General features: G+C 32.7%; 4 protein-coding genes across 4 annotated transcripts; 1 reads left to right on the top strand and 3 right to left on the bottom strand.

The window, feature by feature from the left end:
• Positions 1-550: 550 nt before the first annotated feature.
• LOC129882019 (UDP-glycosyltransferase 86A1-like) lies at positions 551-5002 on the bottom strand. The gene is made up of 2 exons (XM_055956131.1): positions 4299-5002; positions 551-1936 (listed from the first exon to the last, which is right to left on the bottom strand). Exons 1-2 carry the CDS (start codon positions 4831-4833, stop codon positions 969-971), a joined length of 1503 nt encoding a protein of 500 aa, XP_055812106.1. The 5' UTR covers positions 4834-5002; the 3' UTR covers positions 551-968.
• A 6892-nt stretch (positions 5003-11894) lies between these two features.
• On the bottom strand, positions 11895-13975 carry LOC129882017 (UDP-glycosyltransferase 86A1-like). Its single transcript, XM_055956130.1, has 2 exons — positions 13390-13975; positions 11895-12900 (listed from the first exon to the last, which is right to left on the bottom strand). The coding sequence occupies exons 1-2, from the start codon at positions 13925-13927 to the stop codon at positions 12008-12010; spliced, it is 1431 nt and encodes a 476-aa protein (XP_055812105.1). The 5' UTR covers positions 13928-13975; the 3' UTR covers positions 11895-12007.
• Positions 13976-14784: 809 nt separating this feature from the next.
• On the bottom strand, positions 14785-21934 carry LOC129882016 (RNA polymerase sigma factor sigF, chloroplastic). Its single transcript, XM_055956129.1, has 9 exons — positions 21655-21934; positions 19174-19325; positions 18920-19047; positions 18616-18822; positions 17987-18257; positions 17667-17897; positions 16828-16968; positions 16159-16359; positions 14785-15308 (listed from the first exon to the last, which is right to left on the bottom strand). The coding sequence occupies exons 1-9, from the start codon at positions 21734-21736 to the stop codon at positions 15021-15023; spliced, it is 1701 nt and encodes a 566-aa protein (XP_055812104.1). The 5' UTR covers positions 21737-21934; the 3' UTR covers positions 14785-15020.
• Positions 21935-23764: 1830 nt separating this feature from the next.
• LOC129881386 (transcription factor TCP11) lies at positions 23765-24908 on the top strand. Its single transcript, XM_055955595.1, has one exon. The coding sequence runs from the start codon at positions 24010-24012 to the stop codon at positions 24613-24615; it is 606 nt and encodes a 201-aa protein (XP_055811570.1). The 5' UTR covers positions 23765-24009; the 3' UTR covers positions 24616-24908.
• Positions 24909-25307: the final 399 nt, after the last annotated feature.

Here is a 25307-nt window from a genome sequence, read left to right as displayed (position 1 = left end):
TTGTTATTGTATTATATTGTTAGTTAGATTATTATTTTGATTTAAGTTTCTAATTGTGTTATATAGTATTATATTTTTTTTGTAACTAGAATTTTCAAATCAGCCAGATAAAATTATTTTATACTAATTTACATCTAATGTCAAGTTTATAGCATACAAGCATATATGCTCCACTTGGCTAACAATAAGAGTATTTTTATGTCAAAAAAGGTAAATGTATTAATAGTTCTATTTCTAATAGTAAAATATAATGAATTTATACAAAGTAAAAATATAAATATCTGAACTTTAAACAGTTATATAACTTATTTTTATACAAAATCACATTATACAAAAATGATACAAATTAAACTATACAAATTTCGAATTATAGAAACGTGCGAACTATACAAACTCGAATTATAATTAACACTAAATGTTAGTGGCGAATTGTAAATTAATTAAACTATAACTATGTTAATTAATTACTAGTATATATTTGCATGCTCGCGTAATTTTCCCTTTTCAAAATATAGAAGTATAAGAACCTTTCTTCATATCATCTCAAAAATTCGAAACAAACTAAACTAAAATATTTATTGAACAAACAATTTTTACATTCAAGGGCTTGAATTTATCTAAGCAAAAATTAAATTCAAAGATAGAAACAACAACATTGCCAAAAAAGAACTAGAGAGAACCATAACCCACAAATGCAATGGTCCTAACTCCTACACCTAACATAGAGACCAGTTAAAATTAAAAAATAGCCACTTTTCAATCTCTGTAATTGAAAAATAGTCGATAGCCTAGAGTTCCATAATGCACAAGGAAAACTTCACGATAGAGTTTCACTTATCGAATTTCAAACTCCATAACAATGACTACTTTTTAAAGAACGGGGTCGAAAAGTAGCTAATAGTGCTATTCCTACAACTTAGGCTGCCTTTAAGCCCATAGGCTTACAATTAACACTAGATTTCAAAGGTTCAATGGATCAGCCCATTACCATTTTGGTGTAATGGACTAGCATGCCCATTCGAAAGCCCGGTCCGTTTCCTTGCATTGACCTTTATGTCTTCCATGAATTGATGAAAATTCTTCTCGGATGATCCACCTTGTCCTAATGCATTCTCTAATGTCTTCCTCACTTCCTTCACTGCCTTTCTCAGCTCTTGAGTACTATTCCCACACATAAAATGGCTAACCTTTTCGGCTACTTCCTGGTGTGTAACGCATTCTTTGTCACACAGGTTAATTCCAATCTTCCAATCATTTACAACTAGTTTTCGGTTAGTGAATTGATCAGTCAGCAAGGGAAAACAAATCAACGGTATACCACACCATATGCTTTCCAAAGTCGAGTTCCATCCACAATGAGTCAGGAATCCACCTGTCGCAGGGTGTGAGATCACTTCAATCTGTCTACACCATGGCACGATCAGCCCTCGATCTTTTATACTTTCCTCAAACCCAACAGGCAGGAAATCCGTCTCATCCGAGCTAACAATATCAGGCCTTAGGACCCAAATGAAGTTCACCCCACTAAGTTGAAGCCCATGGGCTATCTCCAATAGGTCTTCTTTACTAGTGTGAGCATAGCTGCCAAATGAGACATACAAGACTGAAGAATTGGGCTTGTTGTTGAGCCATTGAGAGCAGTCAGACTCAGACCATAAGCTAATACTGAATGGGGCCTTAGTGAGATTACTAGATGGGAAAATGGGACCAATAGCATATGTGGGCTGGTTTTTGTTTAGGGCTGAAAGAGTATCAAATTCAAGTTCTTGGACTGTGTTACAAATGATGATATCAGCCTTTTTAATATCTGTAAAGGCCTTGTAGATTACCCTATGGACTACAGTCCAAATATCAGTTGCTTGGAGATAAGACATCAAGTCTCTTGGTTCAATAGCTTTAACTCCTGGTATGTAGTCTATAGTGTCCTTTCGATTATCTGAAAAAATAAGAATATAATTTAATCAAATTATAAAAAATAAAAAGAAGAGAGTAATAGTGAAACAACACGAATCAGTTAGTAGATAACTTCTTTTACTTTTAATTCGTCTTCTAAAGTATTGCCATGTCTATCATTCATTCTTATGTTTTGCTAACGCAGAACGAACTGATCAGAAACATCAAATTCAAGTCATTGTGATGGCATGAGAACCACTAAACGGGGACAACTCTCATCTTATCGTTGGCGGGTGGAAGACTAGAGCAACAAATATGAAATATCACAGGATTCATTAGTCATTATCATAATGTTAAGACCCCACAACAATTTTTTACATATAATGGGTCATTTAGGTATTTGTAGCACATATTGAGACAAAGAGCACTCATAAGCTGAAAAGTCACCTCATTAACATAAAATAATTTCAACTAGACTCACCAATACCACTCAGGACCAATAATTAGTTAGTAAAGGAATCAATGCTGGATTCTCAATATAAGAATGATTAGCTACCTTTTTAAAGTTTTCAATTAAAAAATTTGTGCTCCAACTCTATAGACAAATGTGAACAACCAAGTTGGGGTCAAGGCCATGTTAGGAGGTCAAAGAAGGCAGCTATTCAAATACTAAAATGAATATCTTTAGTCTACCAATTATGCACAGGCTAGGTTTTTTTTTTTTTTTTACGACCCTCGGCTCAAGAAAAAGCATTTTGAAAAAAGAAATAGCAAGTAAAGAAGTCATAGTAAAAAAATAAGAAAAGCGTGATAAAGTATGATAACATACTTAGTATAATTCCACCACGTAAGAGCCTACGAGAGTAACTACTACTACCACTGATATGAAAGTAGAAGCTAGAAAACACACAACTATCTACTAACATTTTAACTTAATCAATGTAAACACATATTATACGACAACTATACATTAGTTACATACTGTATACAGGTTAAAACTTATAAAAAGACGATACAACAACAACAACGTATCCAGTGAAATCCCACAAGTGGGTTTGGAGAGAGTAGGATATACGCAAACTTTAACACTACCTCATGGAGATAGAGAAGCTGTTTCCGAAAGCCCTCTACTCAAAAGTCACGATCCCAAATAAAAAGATGATGATTATGATTATTTTTTATCATGGGTTTGTAGAGCTGTTGTCCAGTGTAAAAATTCCTTATTTTTAATTCAAGATATCTCCAAGTGTGAACACCTATTTTATTATAATGTCCACATGCAATATCTGACAAAAGATCAAATTAAAGACACCACTTGACCAATTTGACTAATTTCTCTCTGATAATGTGAAAGACTCTTACATACAAAACATCTTTTTTGTTGGTATTATCTCAACTAACAACCATTAAAGTTTCTGAAAACAAAACAATAAGTTTATAGACAAACTATTTTTAGAAAACAAATTGTTTGTTTTGAAAATCAAGTCCTAGTAGTAAATTGGTACTATTACAATTAACCACCATTATCAGCACCAAACTTTCTTGGGATCCCACCTAAAACAGGACAAAAACAAAAAGAAAGGAGGAGACCCACTAGCCTACCCAGCATTTTACATCAGTTATGTTGGTACATGGTCACAATCCAATTTACAAGTGTTTTCTGGAGCTAGAATTTTTCATTAAAAAGGTTTAAAATACGAAAATTTCTCGTCCCAACTTGGCTCCGCCTCTATTGATTGTGTCATTAATAATTAATAAAGTGAATTGAGAACTATAAGATTACAGACTTACAGATTTGAATTTCAACAAGGGAAAAAAAAAAAACTAAATAACTTTTGCTATATGTCCAACCATGTGAACAGCAGAGTTTCCAATATGTGTAGGTAAGGAGTTAAGTATATCATATAGAATTAGTCGAGATATATACTGATCGAACAACATAATTATATATTATTTATTAAAGAAAGACTATTGGTTGGTTTTGAGACTTCACTTTCTGATTGAAATTTATTCTGCAGGGCGTCGGTCGCATGTTGTATATATATACATATTATATTTTTACAAATATACTTATACATACATTTATATTATAATTCTTACGAATCCATATCAAATGACAATCTTTTTCTAAATAGTCTGAAACAGTATTTCCTTCGTCTCAATTTGTATTACTATATGTGTATTTGAAATATACTAAAAAGAGTGTGTGACAAAATTTGAGATAAAAAAATAGTTATCAACTTTTCTAATGAACAAAGTGTTTCGCATTCACATAGGTCAAGAAAAGGCCAAAAGGAAGTGATATGAAGTAAATAATCTAGCCTAATACAAACATGAATAATTATTTTTTTAGCTCGAACTTGTGACCTACACAGAAAAAAGTTGGAAGGAAAAGGGGCACGAACCTTGAGAAGCAAAATGTCCATTTTTCTTGAGCAATTCCATATGATAATACAGATTGAAAACCAGAGCAGGTTCCGTCCAAAACGAAACATAAACCAAATTATACTTCTCTGCAATCATCGCCGGCCATACATAAAACGTATCAGCGATCAAACAATTCACCGGCGGATCCGATTTCACCAAATCCCCAACTAATTCATCAAAATGCGCTGAAAAAACGTGCAATAAACCTTCAACAAATTGATCATGATTCAATGACCTATCAAACCCTAAAGGAAACCCATCATTCACCGTAGCATAACGAATATCAAGCCCAGATTCACGAGCTCTAGCAAATAGATCATCTTTGTTCTTAATTTGAGAATTTTCTCTAGATTGAGAATTTGAAATCTTAGAATGGATGTAATGAGTGTTTACAAATGTGATTGTGAAACCATGTGAAGCTAATTTTATAGCTAAATACACAAAAGGGGTAATGTGACCTTGGTATGGATATGGAATCATAATAGCATGAGGTTTTTGGTGATGATTCGCCATTGTTGATGAAGATGATGAAATTGTTTTTTTTTTCGAATTTTATTTTTATTTTTTTTGGATTTTTTGTGTAAGGAAGAAGAGCTATTTGGAGAAGATCATTGATGAATTTGCGAAGAATTTGGGGTTCTTATGCATTTATTTGTGCTCCATAATTGAAGGGAAAAGGAAGGGAAATGAATTAAAGGAGGGGGAAATGGGAAATTTCAAGGAAAGGGAATTAATTTTTGTAAAATTCTAATATGAGTAACTAAACTAGCTCAATTTGTTTAGTTTTTTTTTTTTGGGGGGGTGGGGTGGGGTGGGTGGGTTTACCGGTCCGAAGTCGTGGAGCCCTGACTAAATTTAAATTGCGCATTGCAGGATTCATTTGAGGGTGACGCTCTCCACAAAATTTTTTCCATTCTGAGGGCTTGAAGTTAGGACATCTGATTGATGATGAAGCAGTCATACTACTACACTACAATCTATGTTGGTCAATTTATTTTGTTTTCGTATAGGTAAGGGCTAAATGGACTATAGTTTATACTCAATATATATAAAAGGAAAAAGGTGTCAATAGATATTGACTACTCAAATGTCTCCTTTTAACTTTTCATCAATAAGAATTAGTATTTGATTTTCCTCATATTTTACATGTGATGGTATCTTCTTCTTTTTTCTATTGTCATTCACTTTAATTATTTTATTTAAAATTAAGAAGTTTGAATTTAAAATACTAAATTTATTTAATATTGTATCAATATAAAAGAAAATTGTATCGCGGATGATGATAGATTGTGGAGCCTAAAAGGGTTAGGTTGAGCAAGACTAAGATAGAGTACGTAGGGTGTAAGCTTAGTGCACAACTCATGTGAAAGATGTAGCGGTGAAGATTAATACTCAAGCCATTTTTAAAAGAGGAAGTTTTGAGTATCTTGGGTCAATAATTTAAGAAAATGAAAGGATTGATGATGATGTTATACGTCATATTGGAGCATGATCAATGCGGAGCTAGACTTTTGTTCAAGTGGGTTCAAGTTACAAAGAACCACGACGATAATTGATAATAATAATAATGATCATTTTTTCTTCTTTTTATTCTCATTATATCCCTAAAAAGTTATTTTGAGGTGATATTTCTAACATAACGTATACTCTATTAAGTTTTTATCTAGTAAGAAAATTTTCCACATATTTTCAATTTAGCATGTTACTTATTACTCTTAGATATAACAATTAAACTGTAGCAATTTCGATAAATCATATATAAATTAAAAAATAATTTAGTAAAATAATAATCTCTATGTTTTAACTTGTTTGACCTACTTTCTTTTTAGTCTATTTTAAAAAGAATGTCCTTTTTCTTTTTAGCAACTTTTAAATTTCAATTTTCCTCGTCTCATGTTCAAAACCATAAGATTAATTGGTACATATGATATATCTTTAATTTTAGACCACAAAATTCACAAAAAAATCTTCAATATATTAAACTACGTGTCAAGTCATACAATGCCACTTAATTTGAAACAAATGGAGTAAATAAATAAAAATACACTCACCTATCTTTCGTGTATAGTAAATAAAAAGGAAACATAATACACAACTTTGTATATTAAAAAATTTAAACTAATTACTATCTCAAAACTATAAATATATAGCGTAAATTATTAACAATTTAAAATAATTCTCAAATATGAAACTTAAAAGGAAATTTGAACTAATAAATTAAAAAATACTACTATTATTAATTCCCCATGGACAGAGTTTAGAACTATAATGGTCTACGTCTATTAGTTAATTTAAAAAGAAAAAGTACATGAACCCATAAATTATAAAATCTAAGAAGAACTCAAAATTATAGTCATCTACTTTGAGGTTCGAACTTGGATAAGTTGGGTGAATTTAAACCCATAAACCACTGATCCACGCTTTCTACACAATGCTAAAGTGGGTTCAGTTGAACCCACTTGCACTAGTGTAGGTCCGCCGCTAAGCATAATATATGACATAGAGGTTTGCATTCGGTGTTTGTGTGATAAGAATGTATCGCTAAAACTTATGTTGTCATGGGCTTGGAAGCGATTGTATACAAACACTTTGTTTAGTTAGTGTCGAGTTTGTTTTAATAAATATTTGATGATAGTTCATATAGTAAACTCGTACACCTAATAGTTCATATACTTAACTTGCAATAACGTGATACTTCAAATGTGTTTTTCACCATTCACTCGACATAATAATTATATGTATAACTTCAAAGAATTCTCACACCTCATAAGAGTTTGAGTTAAAATCAATCTCCATTTTCCTTTGGACATTATTCATCTATTTAATATGAAGCTTAATCTTCTAACATAGCACATAATGACCATATATAAAGCATTAATGGAAAACATATACAAATAGATTATAGGTTTCCCATGTTAGCATTTTAAAATTTTTGATACCCTTTTTGAAATTCTACAAGAAAATTAAAGGTTGCTGCACTTTGGATTCAGTCTGTGTTAATAAATTTATTGCATGGTTTAGAATTGGCATCTCAAAATATGCATACGTAAAACGTTAATGAAAAAGTTATCAAATTAAATTTTTGAAGTGACCTAAGAAAAGAAGAAATTGGTGACTCAGAGGAAGTGTACCATATGAGGTTTGGTGAAATGGAGACATATGTTTTACTTTATGATAGTAGGAAAATAGAGAACTCTACAAAATAATTGGGCGGAATGTCTACGAGACTCTTATACTTATTTTGATTTATCATTTCGATTTGTGTATGCTTTCGAGTTTTATCCATATATTTTTACTTTATCAAAATAAGATTCATAAACCCTTCTGATCATTGACGGGATTATGACATTTACAATAGTCTTGTTTTGATCAAGTAAAAGTATCGGAATGAAATTCCGTAAAATACAGGGATTGAAATAATAAATCAGAACAAGTACAACAAACATTTCTACCATATTTATTAAATTCTTTCTATAGTTTGAAATAATTATATATTAGTTTACCAATTAATAATTTCATATCAGATACACCTAGATACATGTATTTTTGTTATCAGATACACTCTGAAATACAAATACATAAGTAGAGAGGCGAGGAATATCTCAAATACATGTGAATCACACTAGATACGTATATCTGAGATAACAGATACATTCTAAAATACAAATAGAGATAGACGAGCGAGAGAGGGAGGGAGAGAGGCGAGCGAGAGCGTTCATGTTTCTCAAATAAATGTGAATCCACTTGGATGTAGTGTATTTAGTATAAATTACACCTAATTTTGACCCATGTATCTCGTGGGACCAAAATCTGGCACGAATGGTAATTTCAAAAACTCATAGAAAGACACGTAATTAGACCCTAAACTAGTGGATATGTATAAGTTTGACTGAAGTTTAGTTCCCACTCAATGTCAAAGTCTTCTTTGGGGTGATTTCTTAGATCCTGTGAAGTGAAGACGATGAGGTCGGTTTATGAATTTTTCTTCCTTTTTTTTTGTCGCATTATATTTATATTGAATTCTGATTAAATTTTAATTTTAGAAAAAAAACTCAAATTGCAAATAACGCTCCTAATAAAAATAATTTCGTACCCAAAACAACCCAAAAATCTTTTGCTGAAATGAAAAAATATTTACCCCTCTATCATAATTCTTATGTCAATTAAATTGTTAATAGTACAACTTTTCGCTATTAACTTTATTGCTTGACCTTATTATTTTTGAAAGGGAATAAAATTTATATACTCAAAAACTATATAAAAAAGTACTACAAATCATAATAATTAATAATTTAGGAGAAAAAGAGTATTAAGCAATATCAAAAAGTTGAAATACTAACAAGTTGAAGGATGAAAATCTTTTTTCTTAACCTTTCCCCATGGGCTTCATCAGGGTATCAGAATGTTGAGACTTGGACTGTGTGACAATGATAGAAGGAGTATGGGTTATTTTTCTTTAAAAAAAATAATCTATGTTTCCAACTTGCAAATTTTAAGACCACCCATCCTTCTTGTTCACTGACCATAGCTAATATCCTTTCCGTCCTAATTATATGTCACTATTTGACTAGGCACATTTAAAAATAGAAGAAAAAAATTTTAAATTTGTAATCTTCACCTGCTCATTATTATCTCAATAATAGAGATGAGATGTCGAAAGATAGAGATAGAATAGAGGTGCTTGCAAGATAATTCAGACAATGTTAGCAAGATGTAGCGCTAATTAGGTTAGGATAGCTTTTGCCATAAAGAAGCTAGCAAGAAATCAGGTTAGGTAGGTGAATGATAGTACAAGCAAGCTAACACGCATGCGAGGTTAAAGGGGTCTTGCACAACCTTCAGATTATTGCAAGTGCAACCTTTGACCTCTTCGTCAATAACCTCTCGTCTGTCAGGCTTCTGAGAGGATTTTTTAATCAAGTCAAGAGGAATCGATTTTGCAGTCCATACCAAGTAGTTTTAGGAGTGACTCGCATTGAATGCCCGGTAGCAAAAATACGAAGCAGACTCGGCTTAACTTCACTTGAGTTCGGTTTCCCCTGAAAATGATGGAATAAGCTTTTCTCCCTCTTAGCAACTATGAGCTCATAGGGAGGTTGAATAAAGTTGGTTACCTAGAACTATAGGATTTGATTAGCGCGCTTTTTGCATATCCTGACTATTCGCGAGGCCTCTTGCGTTTAGGTATAAGAAGTCTCACTCGGGAAAAGAGTGTATACACACTTTCGTGACTATAAGTATTTTATTTATGAAAATAAGAAAGTTTTAAGATTAAGTTAGTTATAATTAAACAAATATAACATTCTTTTTAAAATAATTTAAAATAAAAAATATATCACGTAAATTGAAAGGTAGGAAATAGTACTTTTTAAGTTTCAAGACATCATGGAACCAGCTGCCTTTGCCGTCTGTGGCAGAATATTCTCTTATATATGATCATCTTCATTGGGCATATTCCATGAATAAAAGGATTATTGAGGTGGATTTAGAACCAATTCTGTTGATTCAACTGAATTCATAACGATTAATCTCAACTAATATATATGCAATATTTTGATAAAAAATATATATCATATAACAAGATTATATACTCATTCAAAATATACTGATTCTAGGAGTGTGTTCAGTATGGATGGAAATTTTTTTTACAAAATATTTTTCAACCTTTTAATGTTCAGTTGACCAAAATTTTCGATTTTTTTTTTTAAAAAAAAAGTAAAATTTTTAAAAGGAAAAATTACGAAACTAGTCAAAATTAGCAATTTATTTATTGAAAAAAATTATAATTTAAAAATATTATGAAAAAAAATAATATTTTATGTGTATAACAAATTAAAGATATCCTAAAATACATCCTAATTTTACTCCACTTAAGCCCACTTTCTCAGCCAAAAATAAAACAAAAAAATCCCAAACTATTTCTTTTCCTTTCGGAAATCGGAGAGCATTTATTATTCACTGGCCAAATCAGAACCAATATCCCTCTTTCTCTCTCCTTTCTTTGTTCCTTCCTATAACATATCTATATATAATATACTCGTATCAATTCTTTTACATAAAACATATTTTGATTTTCTTCATTATTAATATTATTGTTACAATGAAGTCAATGTCCTCGTCCTCGTCGTGTTTATTAGAAGTAACAGTGATATTCGCGCGAGAATCTTCTAGATAATCAAAAACAACCTGTAAAGAAGAACGCTAAAAAAAAATAATTTGGATCAAATCGTCTAAATTGGATTCCAAATAAATTGTATTCTAAATATACAATTTGGATTAGATCATCTAAATTGTATTCCAAATAAATTGTATTATAACCTGATTTTGTATTCCAAAATTTATTATATTCAATATACAATTTTGGATCAGATCATTCGAATTGTACTTCAAACAAAATGTATTCTAAATAAAATTGTATTTTAAATAGATAATTTGGATCAGATCATCTTAATTGTAGTCCAAACAAATTGTATTCTAAACTGATTTTTTATTCCAAAATTTATTATATTCAATATACAATTTTGATCAGATCATCTAAATTGTATTCAAAATAAATGTGTATTTCAATCATTCAACATACAAATTCATATTCATTCAATTTACAATGCGGATCACATCATCAATTGTAAATTGTATTTTCAATTGTATTTTTTTTAAAGATGAAAAGTTATTTTCTCCAAAAATTAAACTTAAGATTTCTTCCTTGTGAAAACGAGATCTCCACTGTCTTCATTAATCGGAAATTCCTCTTAATGACATCAGCAACCACCCCAAAAGGAAAAGAACATGGTGATGAATGACCCGCCGCTGCAACCAACAATAAACATCATTCACTCCATAACCCGCGAATCGAATACGAAATAATTATATATCGCGAGAATGAGCACAATTTTCTTGCGATTTATGGAATACAGAGCCACAATTTCGATGGTACGATCTTCTTAAAATTTTCATATCGGCGATTTATACAACTCAAAGCAAAAACAATGATGATTTGATCAACTGTTCAATTGAATTCGTGAAAGGAGGAGGATTATCAATGGTGAATTGAATTCAAGGACAATTATCAGTGGAGAATTGAAATCAAGGAAGAAGGAAGAGAATCGCCTATTTTGAGACTCCTACTCTCTGAAACGAAAGTAATGAGAAATTTCAGCTTGTTTACCTAATTTAAAAGATTTTCTCCCTTAATTTTCTCTAACCGGTTATTTTTAATTTGTATTCTTTTAAGTGAAACATGTGAAAGAATGCAGAAAATAGTTCCACAGCAAACTAAAATATAGTTGTTTATTATAAATATTAAAAGTGTAGCTAAAGAATCCTATTTAACGCTAAATATTTGTTATTTTGATAAATTCTCCTTTTTAAAAATGAGAAAAAATAACTAGTGCACCAGGCCTCCCATGTAAATCATCCCTTAGGAAATAGCCCAGCCCAACTCAGGAACAAAAAAGCTTAAGATGTCAATTATTAGTTCCTTAGTTTCCGATGAACGGTCTGAGATGAATTCAAAATTTAAAGTTTGCAAATTTTTACAATAAAGTCAAATTAATATATAACAATAATAATCATAATTAAGTTCATAATTCAACATTAATATATAATTAATAAATTTCTTAATACAAATACAAATTAAATAAAAACTATTGAATTCACTTGAATAGAGTGCTTTAGAACTAGATCCCTCTCAAGCTAAACTAATCTTCATCTTCAATTCTTCGACAAGCTTATTAAAATTAACATTTGATGATCCATTCATAGCTAATGTGTTATGAAATGTCTCTTTCACTTGTGCAACATTCTTCCTTAAATTACTTGAAGTCTCTTTGTTCACCAAATATTTAATCTTATCGCGTACTTCTTCTCTCGTGATCGATTCTCCGTCACGAAGATTAATTCCGACTTTCCAATTATAAACCACTAATTTTCGATTGGCGAGTTGATCAGTCACTAGTGGAGAACAAATTAACGGCACCCCACACCAAATACTTTCCACTACAGAATTCCACCCACAGTGACTCAAGAAACCTCCGATTGCTGAATGTGAAATCACCCTCATTTGATTGCACCATGGCACGATCAACCCTCGATCCTTCACCTTTTCTTCATATCCAACAGGCAAAATATCATTTTCATCTTGACCTAAAACAGTATACCTAAGTACCCAAATGAAATTAACTTCACTTAGCATAAGTCCATGAGCTAATTCAATAATATCCTCTTTATTAACAAGAGCCACACTCCCAAACGAGACGTACAAGACCGAACCATGAGGCTTGGTATCGAGCCATTGGGTGCAATCGTACTCGGACCATAGGCTACTCGAAATAGTCAGTTCAGTGAAATTCGCAGACACAATTGGACCAATTGCATAGAAATTATGCTTTTCTTGAATCGATGCGATAGTTTCAGGTTCGAGTTCTTGAACAGTATTGGCTATTATTATATCGGCTTTTCGAACATCTTGAAATGCCTTGTAGATTAATTGGTGCACCACTGAATTTTGGAACAAGGAGGGCAAGTCACTTGATGCAATAGATTTAACTCCAGGAATATAATCAACTATGTCCTTACGATTTTCTGTTAAAAATTGATAAAAATTATCAGTTTAATAATCGCATATAATAGATAAATTCACACCACACATTATTCAAAAGATTCTTCAGATCTTTTTCTGATTAGTAATACAGAGCAATCAGGAAGAAAGAAAAATTCGTCTATTTTTAATTTGATACGGAAGTTTAATAAAATAAATAAGTAAAATTTATAAATTTTATAATTTTTAAATTAAAAATAGATAAATTAAAATATTAAAAATGCAAAGTAAAAAATTAAAATTAAACGGTTATCAAAAAAAATATATTCAGATAAACGAACTGACTGAATCAGAGGGGATCATTATTTGAGATTATTGAAAATCATAAACTTCAAATTCTGGATCTGTTCGTCGAAAACAAAGAAAATGTTATTCTTTTCTAATCAGAAAAACAGAGCAAGCTAGATTCATGTTTTAAAGTGACCGTTTCGGATAAACTCTCGACTGAAGAAAAGAGTATAAGAAAAACTCACCATGAGAGCCAAAGTGTCCGTTTTCTTCAAGTAAATCCATGTGATAATACAAAGCAAAAACCAAAGCTGGCTCAGTAAAGAAGGAAACATGAAAAATCTCATATTTTTTCGCAATGATCGATGGCCAAACAAAGAAAGTATCAGCAACCAAACAATTAATTGGATCAACACAATCGTCTTTCACTAATTCCGCAACTAGTTCATCAACATGACTCGAAAATCGATTTATAAGACCTTCTAAAAAGGGCAATGAATTCATATTCCGATCGAATTCCAACGGAAATCCATCGGAAATAGTTAAATAACGTATGTCAAGCCCGGATTCACGGGCTTTGGAGAAGATATTTCTGAGTCCGGGCTCTGGTAATTGGGCTTTTGTTATTTGGGAATGAATGAATTGAGTGTTGATAAAAGTGATGATGAATCCTTTTGAAGCAAGTTTTAAGGAAAGATGGATTGTTGGATTAATATGACCTTGAAATGGGCATGGAATTACTAAGGCATGAAGAGGAAGCTTTTTTTCAATAGTTTTTGCCATTTCTTTTTGTTTGTTTGTTTGATGAATTTTGACTCTATGATGTTTATATTTATCTTCAAGAGTGTGTACCTGGGTGGGTGGGCGGTCACCTCATATTATATCGGCATTTTTTTAATTTTTTTATAGTATCATAAGTCATATCGTTTTTATTTATTCGAGAAAATTAGTTTATGAGTATTAAAATTCAATCATGACTTACTTAGTCGGTCGTATAGTACAAATATGTCTATTATTGTAATTAGCAAACAAAAGTATGTCCAGCTATCTGATTCCATTATTGATTGTGTTTCGACTTTTGAGGTCTTAGTACTCTTTTTTACAAGTTTTATTTTAGAAAATGATGTCCTTTTTCATGATGAATGATTGGTCTAAGTTTTTAACGGTTGGGATCGCTTTGGTATTTGAGATAAAGATAATAATTGTAGAATAAAGTTTGGGATAAATTCATTTCACATATGATTTGAGATATTAGTTAATCCCGAAATAACTTCTATATTAATATGATTAGATTAGTGATTTCATATAAAAAGTAGAATAGCTAATGCCATAAGATATTCCAAACAATTATCTGAAACAATTCATTAAAAATATCCACATTGTTTATGACATGCATTTTTGTCTCATTTTATCTTCATGTTCGTCTATCTGAATCATTGACTCGATGACTCTAACACCAATTGTTAGGCTATGTCAACTCACAAATACATGGTCAAGTCCACACGTTTTTCCACAAAAAGCCTCGTAACATTTAAAAGTACAATTGCACTTACATGTAGCTTTTGTTTCTCATCAACTTCCAATATGGGACTTCGTTTAGTGCACCCAACTTTTCGAAAAAACTTCCATTTGGATAAATGTCAGGATGAAGAAAGAAAAGATTTACAACTTGATACTTTACAAGATAGAAAGGGTAAGAACAGGAATAACATGTTCACAAGTATTTTGTAAAGCAAAACTAAAAACAGCTAAACATTTGCCCCATACTTAAAAGGATGTAAGCAACTTGTATGTACTGTTGATTTCAAAGTAACATCTGCTCCATCAGCCACAGCTCCAACTCGAATCTCGCTACGTAAATTGAAGAGACTGCGATCTAAAAAAGCATATTGGAATATGCATTGAGCCCGTGAATGTTAAGGTTCTGCTTTAGCTTGTACAGTGCTCGGGTCTCTAGTTGTCGAATTCGTTCCTTAGACAGTCCAAAAACAGTGCCTATTTCGGAGAGAGACTTTGGTTTGCCATCTCCAATGCCAAATCTAAGTCGGATTATTTTCCTCTCCTTTGGACTAAGGACATTTAGGAGGCCGCGTATGTGACGCCTCATAAGTTGCTTTGACACACTCAGTTCTGGTGCTTCAATTGCATTGTCAGCAGTAATTTCCTGGATTCAGCAAGTGTCAAAACAAGATCGAAAACTTTCCATTAAACAACAACAACAACAACATACTCAATATAATCCCACAAGTGGGATCTTGGAAGGGTAGAGTGTACGTAGACCTTACCCCTACCTTGTAGGGATAGAGATGTTTTTTCCGATAAACCCTCTGCTCAAGTAAAAGCATCTCAAAGCAATTTGAAAAAAGAGAGCACAAAAATGAAATGAACAATAGCAACAACGATGATAACAACAATCGACGAACAAGAAACTACGAGAGTGATTGTGCCTCGATTGCAGGAATCCCAACGATTCGAGGATCGAAAGATTGTCCAGCAGAGAACTCGAGGATACAATCAATGGAGATGACTAGAATAAGAAAGAATTAGAGAGAAGAAGAGAGAAAAGAGAATTGTATATTTCATATGCTGAATGAAAAATGAGTATTACAATGTCTATTTATCTAGAGTACAACTTGATCCACTTGACTCTATCTAACCGAATCAGTTATGACTAATCAATTCACTTGACAGTCCTAACTAACTTCTTGAAACAGTCCTAACTAAATTTACTGAAACTGTGTGTACTGTAGCTTAACAATAATAACTGTCATTTAAATCCACAGTACTGCAATTACTGTAACTAGTGCTAATACTACTGGTAAGAGAGTTGGTACCCAATATCCCCCACCTATACTACCAACCAGGAAAGTGAGAGAATGTTCAATAGAACATAGTTAAAAGCGCCAAGAAATTCTAGGGAAGAGTGTCCAGAAAAGGGTTGCAGGGGGGAAGAAATCATTGTGATTTACTTAGTAAGTTCCTCAAAAGCATGAAGTGGCGCAACAAAAGATCACCTGGAAAGTAGTATCTTGATCCGACCACACTGACTGTTGCATTGAAAGAGGTGTTCTAACATTTGAAAGCAGACTCTGCAACCTTTCTACACTCATTCCAGCACATGACGCGATGTCTTCTTTGGTTGGATGATGATTACCTTGTTGAATGCATTCTTTCTTGGCGTCTTTTACTTTAGACAGAAGCGCATACACATTTTCCTGCAATTCCAGTTTGTGCAGGTCAGCTACTTAGATATCCAGATATGGAATAATGGTCATCATAAACATTTTCACGGTTCCAAATGAACTGTAGAAAGAATCTCGAAACCAACCAAAAAGAAAAAAAATAGAATTTTCCTTTCTGTTTCAATTTGTTTTTCTTACTTTCCTGTTTAGTACGTTTAAAACAAGAATGCTTCTTTCTTGTTTAGCAACTCTTTAATTTCAACTCTCCACACGACATGTTTAAGACCACAAGATTAAAAGGTATTTTGGTACATTCTACATATCTTTAGTTTAAGATCACAAGATTTAAATTCTTCTTTACTTTCTTAAACTCTCTGCAAAGTTAAAATCAGACAAACAAATTGAAATGGGGTTTGTGGAAAGAACTTAGAAACCATCAAATAGAAGTTATGGTTTGCTTCAATAAGAGGCCATTTTGATGAAGAAAAAAGAGGGCATTACGGGCAAACGGATTGTCCTAGAATGTTGAAATATGGCTTTCCTAACTCCTTGCCTTATCCACCAGTATGCATAGGTGGGAAATCGGCAACCTGCTTGAGGCTTGAACTTCTCGACACTTTTCATCAGTCCCATGCTTCCTTCCTGCAACAAACCCAGTCCATCAGCTGGTAAAGTAAATACTAACTGATAAACCTAAATATAATAAAATTGCATGTTCTTAATGTTAAAAGTGATTAAGCAATCTGCACAGACCCCTTCCTCCTCCTCCTGATGCCAGAAAGTATCTCTAACACTTAATTGTAGAATCAAATGTGTAACCAAACACTTCGGGATTCTAACACTCATATAACAACAACAATAACTAATGTATAAACTTTTGAAAGGCTAAAGAAGTCCTAGAAAAACATAGGATATTAAATAAAAGCTGATTAAAACATATTCTCAACTAATAGGTATCTCCTGAATATACATTTTTCTTCCATTTTGACCTATCGTTTGCTAAGTCAGAGCATGAATCCGAAGAAATTGTAGGTCCTTTGAGACTACTTCCTTAGCTTCCAAGTGATTTTAGGTCTACCTCCCTCTTTTAACGCCTACACTCGCAATGGTTTCACATCTATGGATTAGTGCATCCGGTGATCAACGCAGTACATGACCATACCATCTCAAGAAACCTTCTGTCATTTTATCCAACGCCGGATTCTAAATCAAAATGGGGCCAAAGAAACCTGCAAGATCCTGAAGGCTAGACAACACCCTTGATATAGCTTAGCTATACAAGCATATCTCAGAATGGTGGACAAACAATGTGTATCTTATGTGCATAAATCTTCATTTACCTGCAATAGATCCTGAAGGCTGAGACCACGTCCTTGATATTGCTTAGCGATATGAACCACCATTCGCAAATTGGCATTAATTAATTTCTCACGGCTTCTCTTGCCCGAAAGAAGTTGCGATTTCAATTCTCGAGAAGTAACCCCTGCAGCTTCAGCCCACTCAACTAATGTTGGTTCACGAGCGAACTGAAGCTGAAGCTGATGCTTCACTTCTTGTAATTTCATGGAAATCTGAAACATGACCGGATATTGATTCGACTCATTGTTTCTTTATGAAAAATCAATTTCTACAGGAACAGAGACAAGGGGGGCAAAAATACCTGTATCCTGACGATCAATTCAGACTCCTCTTTGACGGTTAAAAGTTGTTTAGTTTCGGGACCCCATAGGAACATTCGAAGAGGATCATTTAGATCAATAGATTCGTTCACTTTTCTCCGCACATCTGGCCTGCCTGTACGATTTGTCTCCTGAAATTGATGAGTTGGCTTTGGAGCTCCCCTTTTCCTAGACTGCCTCTCTATAAGACGTGTTGACCTTACTGTCCTTTGCTCTTTCAGCTCATCATCAGCCAAATTTGTGGATAGGAAGCTGAAAATCAATCAGATAGGAGATAAGTTATGAAGATTGAAGATAACTGTGCAAATGAAAACATAAGCAAAAACACAAGTGGGCTCTGGGGAGTGTGCGCAGACCTTACCCCTAACCTGTCAGGTAGAGAGACCCTCGACTCAAAGAAAGCAAAAACACAACATTTATGTAGATATAAGCAAAAGCAATAACTAGATAGTAAGAAAATAGAGGCATAAGAGACAACAAGTAGCAATAGAAAACTAAGAATGAGAAATGCGGAAATAGTAAAATAATAAAAATATCAAAAAAAATACAAATACTACTAGCATGTATGAAAACAAACAAGGATATTTTCAAGACGGACAAAGGAACTTACTTTGGAAAATTAGAGTCATCAAAGTTAGTCCCTAGCAATTTGGAGTCTTCAGCTAATAAAGCTGCCTTTCTTGATGCCAACAAAGCCTTTCTGGCAAGAGCAATCACGTTGTGTGGTTCAAAGTTCATTAATTTATCTCCCTTACTGTGAAGAGATTCCTTATCCAGAGATAGGGGCCCTTTTTCCTTTAGATAATACGGGGGGAATCTACCAGTAAAACCACAAACAAACTAATAAAATGACTGCACTAAAAAGAATGCCATATAATGATTACTAAAATCAAATGTAAACCACTTCATCTTACGAATATGATGGACCAGACCAACGAAGTAGCTGCACTTGCAAAGCATTTATATTTTTCTCCGAATCAGCAGCATCATTCTCTTCCAATTCTGAGGATGCAGCTTCCATAAGCCTCCTATCTATTGTTGCCTTCAGCAAGAAAAATTAGAGCCACTTTAAATTAGTGATCAGAAGAAGACAGAATGTTGTAACACCTACAATGGAACAACGACGAATGTTTCTAAATCTTAAGTCAAAAAACTCCAAGAGTCTCACCAGGGATGTTTTCTCTTCCTTTACTAGGTGCAATTGCAGCCGATTCTCAAACTGCTGCTCCGGACTGATAGCTGATGCAGGAACATGTCGACCCAAATAAGCATGTGGCACTGAAGAAAGCACAGGAGCAGCATGCTCATGAAGCATCAGAACTGCAAGTTTTTCACCATGTAATATTAAACATATATCCTTAAGAAATAGGATTATTTGCATGAATGATCGAAAGCACAAAAGCAGAATAAGATATGTCAACGGCTCCTACTTTATAAAGATTACAAAACACCTCTAAGGAAGCAATGTCGTAGTACTATTTTTTGAAATGGCAATAGAGTATAACTGCACCTCACATTCCTAAATATACCTCAGATAGTTAGCCCTGTTAGCGGAGAGTTTACTACTACGCATTGAATTCAGGATTCTAGTCTACTATTTTACAGATATCTTCCAGTAAGGGACTATGCCAATAAGCCATTGAACTAGAAACTCAGTATTTTTTCCGTAGCGAGAAGAAGTGATTACATGGAATCAAAGACATCTTATTAAGAGAATCATTTTTATGACATCACGGATTTTCAATCCTAAAGAAGAACAGTTAAATATATACTACCAAAATTCATATGTCCATTATCAACCATTTTAACGTTGAGCCTTCAATCTGTGGGTGGTTAACATTCACCATATAGTGTAAAAGACCAGAAAAATCTGATCATTATGGCATAACACAAAAGAATGTTTGGCTTTTGACAAAATATGGGCTGGAGCACCTATGAGTTGTGAGTTCTTTGTCGTTCTGGGAAAAAAATAGGGGGAGAACGGAAATATAGTAAGAGAATGGATTTCTTTTGCTATCAGAAGAGCACAAAGAAACCCGATTAATCAAGAAAAGCCTTCTAGAAAATTCAAAAATGCCTGTGCATCCTTAAAGGGTAGATTCAGAATGGGACAAAAGTCACTACCTACTATCTGCTTACAATAATTCTCTGTGTAACTTGAATTTTTCCATCAAGGTGACCTCCCAACCAATTGTTTGACAAACTCAATTTGTTTGAAACCATCATAAATGTAATAAATTCTATCCTCCAAGAAAATGTCCAAAACCAACATTAGATAATTGAAGTCTGGAAAAATCACTAAACAGGAAAAATTTACAAAAAATGTGAAAAAATTAAGATAGAAAATCTGAACTGGATAGCAAATGAAGCAGAAACAAATTTGAGATCATTTCAGTTCACATAACTAAACTCATTCTCAACTCCATTTTTACTTCTAACGAAAGGTAATCAAACAATGCAAAAAGAAATGGACTTTGGCCTAACTCAACTCCAAAAGCTTAGCCTATGAGGTGAGGATTGCTCAAGACAATATAATGAGACAATAGTCCGTTCCTTCAACCAACACGGGTCACCTAACATAGAATTAGTGGTCTTTTCTGTCAACTGAGCAGGCAACAATCAAGCATCAATATCATGTCAATGAAGTAACTAGGAAGCACATTAACTAGCCAATTCAGAAACTTTGTGCCACATTTTACTAAACGCATTAACTGCCCAAAACTAAAGTTACAACATGAATCCTCATTATCCGTTCTGCATTTCTTCTCCATTTGAACAAGTTCCCTTCCAATAATTTAGCACATTTCACTAAACGCATTAACTATGTAAAACTAAAGTTACAAATGTTGATAAATGGGAATGCTAGAATAACCAAAACCAAAAACAGAGGGAATTCAACACATTTACCACAACAATCATGGTCAATCTACACTAGCTGAATTTGGCTACATTAATCCTCATTATCTATTCCACATTTCTTTTTTTCTTTTTTTGATAATCATGGTGTCCGGACCAGATTTCACACACCTTGACTAATTCCACGGGATACCATGTCGATCAAGGGTAACTCTGTCGACCAAGGCTAGGATAGATGGGAACAATCACCTAGTGTTTTTGTACTATTCTTCATTTCTGCTCCATTTGGACAAGTTTTATTCCAATATTCAACACATTTCACCAAAGGCATTAACTTATAAAACCAAAGCCACAAATATTGATAAATGGGAATTCTAGAAGAATCAAGGCAAAAATAGTGGGATTCAAATTCTGCTCTATCTGGGCAAGTTTCATTTCAACAATCCAGCATCAATATCCTGCCAATGTAGTAACTAGGAAGCACATTAAATAGCTAATTTAGCAACTTCAGCTCAACATTTCACTAAAGATATCAACTTTATAAAACTAAAGCCACAAATATCAATAAATGGGAAAGCTAAAAGAACCAAGAAAAATGCTTGTGGTACTACACTGGGCTTGTTGTTGTTGTTGCTAGAAGAACCAAGAATGAAGAAACAGTGGTAACTCAATGCATTTATAACAAAAATTCCCCTCATCCAAACTAGTTGAATTCAGCTATATGAATCATCAATCCTCACTATTCTATTATATTCCATATGGCCAAAATTCATCCAATAATTCAACAATTTACCTGAAGAAGAACAATTCCTGAGTTGGGTTTTCTGAGAAAAAGTTGGTGGTGAAGAAAGCAGGTTTCTTCCAGCAGCCTCCATATATATAACTATTTTTCTGGTATGTGGGTGTAAAAAAGATATCTTTTTTCAGAATTAAGAGGGATTTTAGTGCTAACATGAGTGTTTTCTTGAATTAAAAAGGATTCATTTGAAGATTGAAGATGAATGGAAGTGATGGCTTTTTGCAAAAGTTTGAATTTGAGTGTCTCTGTTCTTTGCCTCAAGAATTTGATAAAACCCAACAGGATGAGATTTTTTATCTTGTGTTTACTATAATATCCCTATATCTTTTACTTTTTTTCCTGGAAAATGCCATTGTCATAATAGGCCCGATTCAATTTTTGGCAACTTTTTAATTTTAATTTTTTATGTGACAAATTTAAAATTAAAAAATATTTTGGTATATTATTTATATCTTTAATTTCTTCACAACGTATATTAATATTGTTGTTGTAAATAAATTTTTAATTTAAACTGACAAGATTTCAAAATTAAATAAATTATATGTCAAATTAAAATGAGACAAAAAGTAAGAAAATAAATAAGAAGTTATGCACTCAATATATATTTTTATCATTAGGTGAGATTTATTTATTTTGTGATATTGATCTTAATTTTTCAGTGTGGGTTTATAAACATTTAACAATTTATATAACACATGAAAATTTGATTTCCTTTTATAATAGTTGAATATGTGATTGTGATGATGGTAATTTGGATGTTGTTTATTTATCCAGGTAAAGAAAGTAGCATTGTTATTGTATGAGTCAAAATCTGAAATTGACAGTTAGACGTATCAAACGATTGACACGTAAAACCTAAAAACAGATCAGATATGACTCAATAAATATGATATTTGTCTCGATAAAATTGGGCTCATTCCCTAAGAATTTGACCTACGGTCCTTGTTAATTTCTACGAGGTCGAGGGCATCATAGTTAATCATTCATTACTTTCATTTGGTGTTCTAATTGTGTTTAACAAGCAATTTAGCATTAACAATTTTATTATTTGGTCATCTCGATCTGCATATCCTTAAACAATTAAACCTTATTAATAAATTTATTTATTATCCTAAGTTATCGATGTAGGAATAAACCATTACCAATATAATTGTTCAATCTCTCTTAATTAACCAGGAATATAGTTAATCCACTTTCACTAGTGAATATTGCGAAACTTTTACTTTATCCATTGCCCATAAAAAATACAACAATATACCTGATATAATTCCACAAAATGGGATTTAGGGAGGTAGATAGACTATTTTCGACAGATTCTTAACTTAAGAAAAAAAATAATCCAAAGCAGTATAGAAAAAGAAATAGCAAAAATAAAGAAGTGGTGACAAAATACTATAAATAGCAATTGAAATACGAAAAAAGCAACAGATAATAACCAAACTCAAAAAAAAAAATTATACAAAAATAATATTATGACTAATAGCATGTACGAATAAACGAGAGAAAATACTTAACTATCCATCTAAGCTAATGTGTGTCTTTCATAACTTGCTATGATTCTAACTAAGGCCATCCCCATAAAAAATGAACTACATTTATCTTTATTTTTACTTGATTTCAATTTATTAATACTTAATTCTTACTTTTTATCATATTAATCGTTCTCCACAATCACTAAAGTAAAGATAAAGTTGAAGGGAAAAAAAATCAAAACTTTCTTATTTTTTAAAACGACAAATATATTAGAAAGTTTATTTTTAGTAAAAAGTTTGACAAGTAAACCGTAGTAAAAATAGTACATTATTTAATCGTCTTTCCTTAATTGTAAATAACTAATACATTCATATTATTACCCTTACGGTAATAGAGTGACAAATATTCCGTTATTTTTAGCTACAAGTATTGAGATGAAGTCTTGAGACCGAAACATTTTTTTTATAGACAACCTTATTTAATTTGCAGTAAAATTTTTAGCGCTCATTTAAATTAGTCAAGTTTCAAAGCAAGTACCGAATAATATATATCTCCATAATATATGCATTCTTTCTCTCCTCTCCTCTCCTCAGTCATACAAATGCAAAACCCAAAAAAAAATAGTTTTTCTATTTTTCAACAATTATTTTTTATAAAAAATTGTCTGAATTAGGACCCACAACACAGTGTTGGGCCCAGTAAGCTTAATGGGCCCTTTCAGTCCAAACACACTTCCCAAGAGAATACAAAACTCTCACATCATTTTTTTCCCTATAAAAACTCTTTTCCCTTTTTGTGGGGTCTAGCAAAAATCAAAAATCATCCCTAAAGCACACAGTACTACTTTTTCCCTCCATTAAAAAAAAAACCCTAAAAATGGGTTCAGAATTGGTTGTTTCCGGTGGTATTTCCGGTGCCGGAAATGGTAGCGTTAGCTCAGAAGCAGATGACAAAACTGCCCTTGCAGTAGTTCCGACGAAGAAGAAGAATTCATTGTCCGTTTCATCTAACAAAGACAGGCACACAAAGGTCAATGGAAGAGGACGGCGCGTGAGAATGCCGGCGTTATGCGCGGCGCGTGTTTTTCAGTTAACGAAGGAATTAGGTCATCGGACTGACGGAGAAACCATCGAGTGGCTCCTCCGTAACGCTGAACCAGCAATCATAGCTGCTACGGGAACAGGTACGATTCCGGCAACTCAAGTAACTACGACGGCGGAAAGCATACCGTTGACTCAGTCACAACCGTCGGTTTTGTCTCCGTTAACCCGAGCTACGCCGGTTTCTGGATTTCCAGTAGGTGGTGGATTTTTCTCTATGACTCCTCAATCACAGCCGAATTGCCGGCTTGATTTGTGTCAACCGTCGTTGGAATTTTCCGGGAATGCGTATCGGCATATGCCGTTTACGGCTTTGCTTCTGCAGCCGGTGACCTCCGAGGACGGCGACGAGAAAGTCGCCGGAGAAGATGGGAAACATTAGATATGGATAAGTTTTAATCCTTATCTGTTTGTGCTATAGAACAATGGCAGCTTTTTTGGACTAAATGTGTCAGTTTGTAGACTTTTTAGGTCCTGTTTTGCTATATCTAAAAGATTAGAAAGGATCAAAAGAGGGTCCAACTTTTTTGGGGTTTGGGGGGGATTTTAGTAAAATGCTAATTTTTGATATATATTTTATTACTAGTAACTTTCTTTTTGTATTTGTAAAAATTACTATTGTTCATGGATAAGGAAGATGTTGCATTTACTCAAAATGATGTAATGTTCTTTGAATTTTGTTCATTTTAATAGTTTATGTTATAAGTTGAATGGATGAAATATAATAATATGAAGAAAATTTGTATTTTTAAATTAGACAGTATATAAAATATCAAATTTTATTTGTGAATTCATAATCTCGCTTTTACAACTCGTACGATTTTATTTGAAGTGAAATTATTCTTTAGTACACAGATCCCAAAAATGCATAGTTTATGTTGCAATGTGACTTTTTCGATTGGAAAACACATTAGATATTTAATGCAATTAATATGTTTTAAAAAATTGACGATTTTTATACTTTCTTTCTTTTTCTATTTTTACTTGTTTACTATACTAAAAATAAATGTCTAACAATATTTGTATGTATTGTATCCTTGCTATTAGATACTATTCAATATCTAACAAGCCCAG

This window comes from Solanum dulcamara, chromosome 3, assembly GCF_947179165.1.
Source record: "Solanum dulcamara chromosome 3, daSolDulc1.2, whole genome shotgun sequence".
NCBI lineage: Eukaryota > Viridiplantae > Streptophyta > Magnoliopsida > Solanales > Solanaceae > Solanum > Solanum dulcamara.
Note: the sequence above shows the minus strand (reverse complement) of the source record. Positions and strands in the feature narration are given on the sequence as shown.